Source organism: Monopterus albus, unplaced genomic scaffold (genome assembly GCF_001952655.1).
Source record: "Monopterus albus unplaced genomic scaffold, M_albus_1.0 scaffold26.1, whole genome shotgun sequence".
Taxonomy (NCBI): domain Eukaryota; kingdom Metazoa; phylum Chordata; class Actinopteri; order Synbranchiformes; family Synbranchidae; genus Monopterus; species Monopterus albus.
This window is the reverse complement of record NW_018127906.1, coordinates 1,265,110-1,277,811: the sequence shown is the minus strand read 5'-3', so window position 1 is coordinate 1,277,811 and position 12,702 is coordinate 1,265,110. Positions and strand designations below refer to the sequence as shown.

General features: G+C 46.4%; 2 protein-coding genes across 5 annotated transcripts in view; both read left to right on the top strand.

Annotated features, from left to right (window-relative positions):
• Positions 1–4,575, top strand: part of ak8 (adenylate kinase 8) — a 20,063-nt gene extending 15,488 nt beyond the window's left edge. Inside the window, exons 12-15 of the mRNA XM_020595322.1 lie at positions 27–168; positions 730–810; positions 1,650–1,779; positions 1,921–4,575. Coding sequence (XP_020450978.1) covers positions 27–168; positions 730–810; positions 1,650–1,779; positions 1,921–2,010 — 443 coding nt within the window. The 3' untranslated portion in view covers positions 2,011–4,575. The remainder of the gene's footprint in view (positions 1–26; positions 169–729; positions 811–1,649; positions 1,780–1,920) is intronic.
• A 504-nt stretch (positions 4,576–5,079) lies between these two features.
• Positions 5,080–12,702, top strand: part of ddx31 (DEAD (Asp-Glu-Ala-Asp) box polypeptide 31) — a 14,700-nt gene continuing 7,077 nt past the window's right edge. The window contains exons 1-11 of one of the 4 annotated variants that reach the window (XM_020595281.1): positions 5,080–5,178; positions 6,237–6,352; positions 6,500–6,655; positions 6,778–6,911; positions 7,023–7,098; positions 7,430–7,473; positions 10,098–10,168; positions 10,428–10,537; positions 10,897–10,938; positions 11,246–11,310; positions 12,418–12,537. In XM_020595281.1, the coding sequence (XP_020450937.1) occupies positions 6,245–6,352; positions 6,500–6,655; positions 6,778–6,911; positions 7,023–7,098; positions 7,430–7,473; positions 10,098–10,168; positions 10,428–10,537; positions 10,897–10,938; positions 11,246–11,310; positions 12,418–12,537 (926 nt within the window). In that variant the 5' untranslated portion in view covers positions 5,080–5,178; positions 6,237–6,244. The other 3 variants (XM_020595284.1, XM_020595282.1, XM_020595283.1) reach the window with 3 other exon arrangements.

Sequence of the window (12,702 nt, the reverse complement as noted above, 5' to 3'; positions counted from 1 at the left end):
GAGTATTGATGAACTTGTCGGTGCAGTTCCAGACAGCCTGGTGCTGCAGGTTCTGGAGCAGCGTCTGAGCCAAGTGGACTGCAGCTGCAGAGGCTGGATCCTGCACGGCTTCCCCTGCAACCTGCAGCAAGCCAAGGACCTGCAGGAGTCCCAGCACCAGCCCAACAGGTACTACACCACTGCTACTGGTCTACTTCCAGCTGTGTGTCGGAGGCAGCAGTTCCTGGTTTGGACTCCTGAGGTAAACTGGTCCCAGTTGAGGGACCAGTTAGAGAGCTTTAGGATTATGGGATGGTTTTTTTGAGTATTTGATCTCTGAGCGGGACCCTGTGGGGTCAGGTTGGGGGACTGAACCTTAGTTCTCCTGATGGGCAAAACAGTCCATTTTATTCATTTCAAATGAAGTCTACGGCACAATAGATCACCACTGTCTCATTACTGGATGCTTCATGTTGTGCCCACTGGCATCAGCGACATGCAGGAGACCCAGCAGCTGTAACTGTAAAAGCCACTAGTGTCTGAGTGCCAGTACGTCTGCTCTAGCAGCTGCTCTGCTCCACAGACGCACACAGGACATGTAACACTGCTGTATACCTATTCCCTGTGACAGCGCTGCAGCTCCATGCTAACTGTTTTAAATACTTGGGACGCAGCGTCAATGCCTGTGATGAATGACATTGGTGTCGGACGGATGACGACCTGTGAATGCTGCTCTGTTCCTCCCCTCAGAATCTTCTTCCTGGAGCTGACTGATGACGTTTGTCTGGAGAGAATCACTCTGAGAGCTACAGATCCCATCAGCGGACAGAAGTCAGTGCCACCAGTCTCATCGATACAGTACCAGTAGCACCACAGCTGCATCTTTACACACCTGTTCTTTACCACAAACTTTGTTTCAGCTCACAGAACTTCATTTTAAATTCTAGCAAAGATCCCAAAGTCTCAGAGATATCAGATGTGCCCGAGTAAATTTTGGCACAGTGTGACGACAGTGATGCAGCAGGCGGGAAGAATATTTCCATAGAAACACATCTGTGCTCTGAATATTCAGTGGAAATATCCCAGAGAAACACTGGGCAAATAACAGATCGTGGGCCAGATATAGCCCTCTGACAGAAATCTTTGGCCCTGAACAATGAAAGGTTTTCACAGACTTTGCTAACGTTTCATGCCTGTTACAGGTAACTAAGTAAATACAGACTTTAGAATGCTGCTGGTTTTCAGTCTGACAGAACTGGAGCACCATCACCCAACCACAAACAAAACTAGTCCCTGTTTACTGAGTGAGAATAACCTCAGTCACATTTCAGGTCTTGTGCAACTCAAAGCACAGTGTGTGTCCCGAGTTTTTTTATAAGTCTGTTTTACTGTTACAATATTGAGAAGCTGCTTATTAAGAGCAGTGCAACAGATCAAGCTGCTGAATCAGTTGGAGATGTTCCGGTTCCACTGAGCGACAGTTTGTGAGGCCACTGGTGATGTCATTACCTCATTCATCGTCGTTCACATTATTGTTTTATTATTTGTTGATGAAAAATGTAAAACTTTACTTTTGAAGTAGTTTTTGACTATTTTCCTCATGAAACAGGTCAGTGAACCTTGTTCTGCACAGTTTTCCCTGGCGGCCTGACCCTGATCTCCTCCTGCAGGTTTCACGCTGTGACTCGACCGGCTCCGAGCTCTTGGGTCCAGAACAGACTGCAGACCAGACCAGAGGACTGCACCGACACTGTGACCTGCTCTCTGGGCCAGTACAGGACCTGCTCTGCTGCCCTGCAGGTACACACACATTTAGACTTTCTCGGTACACTCATCCTGATTCAGATCTCTAGTGCTCACCGTTCAACCTGGAGCACAAGTTCACAAGAAGCACAGACATTGTGTGTCCATGTCCCCTGTCCCCTCCCACTCTCTGTTCAGGCTGTGTTCCCAGATTCATTTCACATCAACGCTGATCAGGACCCTCACTCTGTGTTTGAGGCTTTGGAGAGCAGACTGACCACTGACTGACCGGAGGACGCACCTGAACACACCTGGGCTGAGAACACACTGTCACCCCTCTATGCCTTCTCAGCTGTTTGTTCTAAAATGTTTTTCGTTTGATCTGTTTGCTCTCTCATGTAGCGTCACACAGTGGATGCAGCACATCCACAGAAATCCTCTTTATGTTCTTCCACACATTCCCCTTTCCTGCCGTAACCTTCTGTGGTCACTTTATTAGGAACACCTAAGTCAGTCTAATCCAACCGTCCTGCAGTACCTCCTCTCTTGATGAAGGTTATAATGTTCAGTTTGTGTTCACATTGTTCCAGAGAGGTGCTGATTCACCTGTGTGTTGTGCTGTGCTGGTTCTGGTGTTTAGCCTCATGGAGTGGAGAAAATAATAAAGTAATAAAACGGTTTGGACACAAAGTGAACATGATCACCTTCATGAAGCAGGATGTACTGCCTCTCTGCTGTGTTCATTCTCCAGGTCAAGGTCTTGGTTCAGACAGTGAGGCCGGGGAAGGTGGAGGGTGCTGTGGGGGTCAGGGGTGCTGTTCATGATCACTGTGCAGCAGTGTGTGGGCAGCATGTGTCTGAAAACCTGTTTTGTTCCCCCTTTTTTATGGAAACATAACATCTGACCCTAAAACACACTCTGATTCAAAAAGAGCTTTTTGTCGTGTGTGTGTGATGAGACGCAGCACTGTCGCCTCAGGCAAACATCAGCACTCACCCTGCTGATGTCGCAGGGTTCAGCTGCTTGCAGCCTTTTCACACAGACACCACATTAAAGACATAATGCTGAAACATTTGTGACAGGCGTCAGTTTCACAGTCGAGGATGATCCGAACGTGAAGTCTTATTATTTTTAAAGTCCCACATTTTCAGACAAGAATAAGACACTGATGTGTTTGGAGACGGATGTCCTGTTTGACAGTCCCAACATGAAGGAGCCGTGGCTCTTGTTGCTTTATATGATACACATGTTTAAAATAAAGCCTGCACAGCCCCAGTTGCCTTGTCTGACTGTGTCTGACTGATGTTTCCACTGTGCCAGAAAGCTATGGACCGGCCTGGGCCAGACTACAGTGCATGACACTAGTGTCACTGTGTCAGATTACAGGACCATGGACTCGTGCACGGAGAGAGGTGCCAGGGCCTGGGAACATGAATGTCAGCACATGCCAGCATCTGCAGCTGTGTGCACAATACTCATTGTCATGTGTTCAGACAAGCATAAACACCTTAAAAAACGACTGAGGACATGTCTGTGCGCCGCACAAAGGGGGCGACGTGGGCTGTCTCTCCTTCACAGAGAAGAGATGCAGTGACATTAGGTACAGAGGTACCAGAGGGTTTAGACCTGGTCCAAAAAGGACACTGAGCTCAGTCAGACCCAGTCCAATGATCATAAAACCTAAGAGAGACAAGCAGAAAGTTTAAATTGGTTTAAAAGAGTCCTGAGACCAGTAAGAAGACCCAGTGCAACAGTCCAGTGGAGACCTTAGCTCTGGACCCAGTCCAGCCACACCAGACCAATAAAGTGAATTTAAGTGGCCTGGCCCAACTCAGGTCCTGGATCAGATCTTGGTTACTAGGACCTGACTGGACATGTGAAGACCTCTACTCTAGAGTTATTTCTGAACAACTGGGACCAGCAGAGTGAGGCCCTCAGACAACCAGGAAGTGGTGCCTGTTGACCTTCAAAACCTTGCTCAGAGGAGAAGATGAACCAGACCAGTAGAGTCCACCCTCAGGAGAAGATGAACCAGACCGGTAGAGTCCACCTTCGGGAGAAGATGAACCGGACCAGTAGAGTCTACCCTCGGGAGAAAATGAACCAGACCAGCAGAGTCCACCCTGGGGCCCTCAGACTCTGCAGGAGTTGAGGAGGAACTGTCCATCAGCAGCTATCACGTGTCATTCCCTTCTTGCTCCACTTCCTGGTGTCGACAGGAAGACTTAAAATAGAGCTGTCGATCAGAGCGGCAGCCTGGCACCGCTGGGACCAGAATCAGCGCTCAGGAGGATTAATTATAGTCATTTACCAAAATCCTCACTTTGAAACGTCTGTGTGATTGAGCTGTTGGTGGAAATGACGGCTGAAGAGTTTTGAAGCATTTGAACATGAGGGTTTGAAGTAAACACTGCGTCCTAAATGGTGATAACTGCTTTTAGATCAGAGGAGCCGCTGAGACGCCTGACAGCGAAACATCAGCTGCTGCCACTCACACGGCCCGCATTCACTTCGTTAGGCTGTTGTTAATAAAATCACCGAAAACACTTTTGCTTCTTATGTCTGTATGACTGTCCGTCATTTGTCTGTGTAACAACAGCGCAGTTTCCACCAGGTTACATCAGAAATGCCTCAGCATGAAGACTCAGGGACGGAAGAGGCAGCGCAGCATGTCTCCAGGTTCATCTGTGTTCTGATTCAGTGTTGGACCGAGGGCTCATCGCTGGCTCGGATTTATCGTTAGAGGACAAAAATACAGAGACCAACTTCCCTGAAATCAGTAATATATACATTTCATCAAAAACTGAAATATGAGAACAGTGGTTGACACTCCTGCGATGGATTGGCGACCTGTCCAGTGTATACCCCGCCTTCGCCCGATTGCCGGCCGGGATTGGCTCCGGCCCCGCAACCCCGTTCAGGGACTAAGCGGTAGAAAATGAATGAATGAATGGTTGACACCCTGATCCTTTACTGCAGTAAAGGTGGTAATACCAAAGTGTACAAATACTCTGTTACATGTAAAAGTCCTGCATTCAAAATGTTACTGAAGTAAAAGTATCAGCATCCATATACCTTCAGTACCATCAGTACCAGTACTCGTCCTGCAGAACAGCCCATGTCCCAGTAATATCTCTGATACTGGATCATAGTGACTAATTACTGTGTCCATCACTTTAATGCTGCAGCTGGTAAAGGTGGAGCTGATGGTAACTACCTTATATACTTATACTGTGAAGTACTTTCCATCCTGCTGGGTAGCTGGTGGATTTCCCACTGGGATCAATAGAGTCTGATGATTACGGTGATTATTGTTACTACTTTACTTATAAGCAAAGTATATTCTTCCAAAATAAAATGTGAAGCTACTGCGCATGTCCATAAGATCAACCGTGAGGGAGGTGTGACTTCAGTGACGTAGCAGGAAGCGTTCCTCACGCGTGTTGATGTGTTGGGTGAGTTTCTCAATGAGTTTTTATTTTTGTGATTTTCTGCCTTTTCCTCGTTATTCATTATACGATTAAGCTGCAGACTGACCGGAAGCAGCTGCTGTTAGCACGACGAGGCTAGTGTTAGCTGCTGTGCTACCACGGACCCCGAGCCGTGAACACGTGTGTGTGTTTGTAGCTGGTGGTACTGTGGAGTTACGTTAACAACAAAATAGTCTCAGGACAGGACAGTCTACAGGACATAGAGCTAACAGGCTAGCTGTAGCCGACACCAGGTCGGTCTTAATCCTTCTCTACCTGTCAGACCGTGAAACGCGGGTTCTAAAACAACCTTTTAAGCGTTTATCTATTTAACATGAGCCCCTCCTCAGTTCGGCGAAAGTCAAATTATTCAGATAACTTTATTTGTTATAAATGTGCATTTTTTTTCCATGTTATTGCTTCGTTCCTGTTGTTATACGTAAAGAAATATTGAGATGATAAGCTCCAACATGCAGCTTAACGTTTAGTAGCGTAAACGCAGGTCAGTCCGTGTGGCGCCATTTTGAACCGGCACATAGGGACTACTGTTTGTCATGTGAAGGTGCTTTAGTAAGTGAGCTTTGCTACTTTCCTCTGCAAACTGCAGTCTAATATTTGCATCATATGCGCGGTGACAGTGAAACCACGTTTTCATGTGCACTAGAAACCGAGCTTTAAGTGTAGTCCTGGTTTTGGTCACATGCAACATGAGAGCTACTTATACCTCCTCCTATATGACTCTAACACCTGAATCAGGTGTTTACCATCCACAGCGCCCTGGTTTCTGTCAGAGGTCCTCAGGTTTCTGAAACCAGGATATGATGTGTACCTGCACAAGAGTTGCTGGCTAGATCACACACAGGCTGAATGTTTCCAAGCATGAGTGTTTTAGGCTGTATCATGCTGACAAGTAACTTTGCAGCTTATTGAAAGAAGTTTGGCACGAGAGAGCGTTCAAGCTAATAAATTCAGTTAAATAACTTCTCAGTCTGTGTTTGCTCCTGTACAAACACCGCTCACACCTGTCTGTGTATGTGGACCAGGTGTGTTGATGATGTCATCAGCAGAGGACCAGCTGTGTCTGAACATCAGCAGCAGTTGGTCTTCACCTTCATCACTGAGGAAGAAGCGTCTGACTGCGCAGCAGAGATGGGCCAGAGTGAGCATCAGCACATACGTGACATGTGAACCAGATGTGATTCCTGCACGAAACTCACTTGTCCTGGTTGACGTCATTCAGTACAGGATTTTCACAATAAGAGCTGCTTTTCTCAGCCAAGTACAATGATGATTCTGTGATTTCCAGAAGAAACAACAAGCAGAGAAGAGGAGGTGCAGTTCCTCAGAGGAGGAGAGGGGACACTTCTCCAAACACAGGAGGTTGCAGCGCTCTGCTGCACCTGAGCAGGAGGTGCACGTACAGGCCAAAGCTCCGCCTCCTCCTCCTGCAGCAGATTCAGATGTGAGTCAAAACTCTGCACGACCTGGTCAGCAATCAGGAATTCTGCACATTGGACAGAATGCAGGTACCTGTGGGTGATCAACAATTGTAGTGATTATTATTAATAATCATTCTCTGTTCAGTTTCCACCTGCTGACGTGGATGACAGGAAACCAAAGAAGAAGAAAGAGCAGGATGGAGGGAAGGAAACAGGAAGGAGCAGCATTAAGACTTCCTCCCTGTTCAAACACAACCCAGATATACCCGAGATCCACAGGTACGCTGCTCCTTCTCTGGTTCTGATTGGTTGATGTGGCTGTTACAGTTTCCAACCAGTTGTCTTACTTATTGATCGATGAGATTGAATCTTTCCTCCTCCTCCTTTCAGACCAGTTGTTTCCCAGGTGAAGGAGAAGATCTTCACCTGTGATTTGTTCTCAGACCTCCACCTGCACCCACATCTGGTAACACATTTTGCTTCTGCACTTGTGAGGACCTTCACTGACCAGTTCAGCTGGAACTCATTAGGTTTGAGGGTTAGATTTGGTCCAGTGTCAATAGCTGGCGTGGTCAGTAACTCCAGGCTTTAGACTCAGTTTCCGTTTGAGATGAGCTGCTGGAACACTTCAGTTTTTAAACAGTGATGGAGTTGCCTGAATAATTTTGACAACCTGCAGCTCCAGTGTGAAAATGAGCCAATGTCGCTCACTGAAACAAGAGCAAACAGCCAGAAGCTGCTAACGTTAGCTGTTTGCTACAGAGCTGTATTTTGATTGGCTGGTTTCTGTCCACCAGGTGGCGACACTAAACAAAGTCCTCAATGTTTCCACTCTGACTAGGTGAGTCTACGCACACACACACCTGTTTCCATCAGATAAAGGGTCATTTCACTGATTTACATGAACACATTCCCTTTGTGAAACTTACTGCTGGTGTCTGAAATGACCACGGTGCCACTGGCAGATTTCCAGTTGCAGGTTCAGGCCCACTTTAAATAAACCAGTGCAGATGACCTGACAACAGTTTATGTCCAGTAGAAATAACTTTGTTGATGGAGCAGCTTGAATTCACATTAGCAGCGTAGGAGACTGAATGCCAGCAGGGCTGTTTGCTGTAGAGCCGAAGGCCTGTTGCTTTCCTGAGAACTGATTCTATCCTGCTCGGTGCATGTACACCTTCTCCTTTCTCCTACATCTACTCTGTAGATGGGTCTCCTGACAGGAACTCCACAAATGTTAGACTTCAGAAAAGGACAGCGCTCTACTTAAGAGACATAGCAGTGTCCTGTATTTTAGCTGGGTGTCCCTGACCCAGCCTTCAGGAGGTCTGTGACCATACCTCCAGAAAACAGCCTGTTTCCAGCTGTGAGCTTTTCCTTGATGACGCCTGTTTCCCTGGTCCACTGTCCAGGTTGCAGCTGCAGCCACAGGATTGTTAACTTTTTCTAGCTGCAGTCAAAAAGATGTTTTGCTTCTGTTTTACTTCACTGTGTCTTCCTCTGTTTTCCTGGTCAGTGATTTCTGATACCACAGGGGGCATTTTTCTGAGCTCAAATTACATGTTGAAGATGTACAGTCATGACTTGTACAGTGGCAGTGGTTTTCTACATGATTTGGTATAGGGATGTACACCGCTAACTGACAGTATGAATTCCAACTGGTTAATACTATCAGTTTAACGGTTATGGGTTTTTTTTAATAGGCTTTAGGGTTAGGGTTAGCACATGACTGGATAGGGGGGTGGTGACAAAGATCTCCACCGAAAGAGACCCATGCTCCCCCAGAAGCAAAAAAAATTAAATAGAATCATATAAACGGTGATCATATTCAATTTGGTTACATCATAAAAGAAGGTAAATACAAATTACCGTCTCTTTCGGACCCACACTTCTCCCCCCAGGGCACAGAATTCACAGTTCTAAGGTTTACTTCCATGGTTAAGGTCTTTGCAGTACCTGCAGTTTTCAGGGAAATACACACAGAGTGGCCCATTTTACTCTGAGCAACACTTTATGGCCAGCATCGAATACGCCATCACACACCCCCAAAGTAATGCGAGCTGCCTCCGGTCAGCAGCACACACAGGCTGTTTGAGTCCGGTCTGCTCCACGAGTGTGATGTGATGGTGTATGTGGTTCTGTTCATGTTCTGTTGTTGTTTATTCTGAATTTGCATGTGTAAAATTAAACAGCTTATGGAAAAAAGAGGTTTTTTTTAATGGGTCACAGACACTCATCCATTCTGAATAGCCTAGCATTTTAATCTTGTCGGTTAACAATGGTCAGCTATCAGTCAGAAACAAAACTGACAATGTTCATCCCTCATTTGGTCACATGTGAGCTGATATTCATCTAAGTCACAAATACAAACACAATGTGCTTAAGCCAATACCACAGAAGCCATTCTAATTGTTCATGTTCTTACCGAACCCAAGCAGCCACGTCATGGCGCCTCTTCACTGTGCTTCACCACTGGCATGATGTTTCCATGTTGGTGCGAGACATGACAGCATCGTGTTTCACAGAGAGTTGAGGCTTGACCCTCCACAATGCTGGGAAAATGTTGTGAACTGATGAAACGAAGGTAGAGCCATCTGGGAAGAACGCACAGTGCTACGTATGGCGAACAAAGAGAACCGTGTGCCAACATGAAAACACCATCCCAACTGTGAAGTCCAGTAGAGGAGCATCATGATGTGGGGCTGCCCTGCTGCCTCTGGACCAGCAGAGCTGATGTGGACTGAGCTCAGAGAGCCGATCACACCAGGTGGACTGAGCTCGGAGAGCCGATCACACCAAGCGTCCTGGGAATATGGCTTCCTCTGTGAGGAAGAATGCTCCAGAGTTCCTTCTGAAGGTTGTGCAGGTCTGATCCACAGCTACAGGAAGCAGCTGTTTGGGGTTAACGCTGCCAAAGGAGCTTCAATCAGTTACTAAATCCAAGGATTCACTTGGTTCTTCCACCAGTACTTTGAATGTTTAATGGCTGGGTTCACTAAAGACAAGAAGAAATAGAATTAGCTTCCACATGTTGTGTTTGTCAATGCTGGTGACTTAGATGAAGATCGGGTCATGTTTTGTGACCAGATCATGTAGAAATCCAGGTCCCAGACTGTTTCTTGCCCCTGTGTTTTGGAAGCTGACCCCAGTCTAATGAGCAGCTAAAAGACGTGTGATGGCAGGATTCAAACTTGGGCACACAGCGAAACAGGCATCATGGTGACACAGAAGATGTCTCGTCTGAGCTGTTAAACTTTGAAAATGAACGATATCTAGTACATGTCAAAGACCCAGAGGTTTTCAGTGAGAAGAGACACAGTTGATATGTTTTAAGGTTTAAAGAGCTAACTGGAGTTTTCGGGATGATTATTTTTCATGAATGACTGGAGGGACCTTTAATAAAGATGTACAAGATGTAAACCAGCAACTTCCTACTTTGCTTCCATGTTAAATCTGTGTGTTCAGTGTTCAGAAACAGACCATCCCAGCACTTCTGGCCGGGCGAGACGCCGTTGTCCGATCTCAGACGGGATCAGGTGAGACGCTTTGAACACGTGAATTAAATCCTACTGTACTGAGGTTCCTAACCAGCTGTCTCTCGTCACCCACCTATGATCCTGGGTCATTTCATCAGATCAGACACACACAAGCAGTGTCAGGCTTTGTCCACATCCCATCTGAAGTTTCCCAGACCTGGTGTTCCCACAGGAGTGTGTGTCGATAGGCTTTGGAGTAACACTGTGGATTATAATCAAAGAAGAACAGTCGCTGATGGTCGAATGTGTCTCTCTGCAGGTAAAACTCTGTCCTACGCCATCCCCCTTGTCCAGAGTCTTCAGTCGGTCCGGCCGAAGGTCTGCAGGGCTGATGGTCCTCTGGCTGTCATCGTCGTCCCCACCAGAGAGGTGCAGCCTGATAACAGACTTGTTCTTTCTCAGTGCATATGTTTCTGCCTTTTTTTTTTTTTTTTTTTTTTTTATTCCAGTCTTCTGCTAATGCATAAACAAGCTGTGTAAGAATCCATCAACATGCATTAAGGGAACTGACATGTACCCTGAGATGCTCCACGGCGGTTGGAGTGGATTCCCAGTCTGGGCACTGAGATGCACCTGCAGCTGTCAGTGCTGCAGAGCTGAGACAGAGCGTCAATGTCCTGGCTCTGGATGAACCTCTGTTCCACCTATGACCCTGTTCATGTTGCTGACTGAAGCTGCTTCACTTCCTGTTTACATTCTGACCTTTCACATGTCTGTGTGTCCATCAGCTCGCCCAGCAGGCCTTCCACACCTTCCAGAAGCTTCTCAAGGTAACAGATCAGCACAGCTCACCAGTCCTGTTCCGATTACTGACATGGACAGGCTTTATTCCTGACCTTGGAACGTTTGTTTACAACTTGTATAGCAAGCTCCACTTACTTGGTCTTGCTGTGGAGCCTTTAGCCATGTGTCATGGAGTTGCCTAGTTCTTGTGGGGATGGTTGAACTGAAAGCTCCAGAAAAAGACCATTATTATCCAGGTGTTTCCTGGCCGGTCGCTGAACACATCCTGCAGCTGCTCCGCTGGACAAAAACAACTGTGCAGCAGCTGACTGTGGTGTTTCTTTCTCTGGGTAGCCATTTACCTGGATCGTCCCAGGTGTTCTGATGGGAGGAGAGAAGAGGAAAGCAGAGAAGGCCAGGTACATCCCTTCCTTTTCCTCACCTCCTCCACTCTTTCTCCTCTTCTTGCTTCCTTCTCCTCCTTCTGCCCTGTTCTCAAATACTGCTAGTGGTTCTCAAGGTCCTTGAGGAGAATCCAGGAGTCCATGAGGGTATGGGTACCTTGAGAAGGTTCATGGAGTACCTGCGGACATTTGAATTGGCCTAGAGACCGGTTACATAAGTTATTTTAGAAGTGGTATGCGTCTCCAGGAAGTTCCAGGGGTCCCTGTAGAAATTCTGGGGTCCTTGTGAAGGCCTTGGGGAGTTAAAGGAGTCTGAGTAGTTTCCAGGAGTCCTGGAAGGTGGTGTATAGATGTTGTTGTTCCACAACACAAATACATAATTACCTACACCCTGGAGACTGCAGAGTTCCCTAGAGTCGTAGTCTGAACAGTCATGAAGTCCCGACAGTGGTGCTAGAGGGAAGGGGCCACACCCCACCGCTAAAGAGCTGAACATGTCCTGTTTTAACTGTTGCATTTCACAGCCTTTCCTAGTCCACGAGAGCAGTAGGTTAAGATTAAGAGCAAAACAATTCAGAATAAAACATTTCTGCCTGGTGCACCAGAGCAAGGAGTGCAGCTGTTCACCGAGTGGATCGTTGCATTTCCATCCCCCAGCGCTCTGACTGACTTCCCCTGCTGTCAATAATGCCTGTGAAATGATTGATTGGGATGTGCACATCTTATTATCCCTGGCTCATGAGCTGCTTCTTGGTCATTTTGTGTGACTTTTGTGCGTAGATTTGATGTTAAGTCAGCGAATTTCAGGACCTCCTCAGCTCACAGTAACACATTGACAGATGAATAAAATGGATTTAAATTCCTACATTTTAACAAGCAGTGAATTGTGACAAATCAGCCTGTAGAATTAAATTTGGTTTGGTTTTAATGAAAGTAATTTTCTGGAACATGTGGCCTATAGATTTTATTTTGGACCAACTGAGAAACCAACAGATACTGACATACTGCCAAACTCTGAGCCAGACTGTAAACAGATGGTTATTGTATTGGACCCAGGAGTCCTTGAGGTGGTTCAAGGGGTCCTTGACAAGGATGTAAAGATTGTAATTTTTTTTCTTTCAGGCTCCGTAAAGGAATCAACATCCTGGTTTCAACCCCTGGACGTCTGGTGGATCATATCAAACACACTCTGAGCATCACATTCAGTGCCGTCCGCTGGCTGATCCTGGATGAGGCTGATCGGTAACTCTCACAATGTTCAGTCATCATGTTAAGTCAAGTCAAAGTGTTTATTTGTCATATGCACAGTTAGGAAACATGTGTCCCTGTACAATGAAATTCTTACTTTGCTGTCCACATGAATGCCACATAATACAAATGAAATATAAAGTAGATAAATAAGTAACA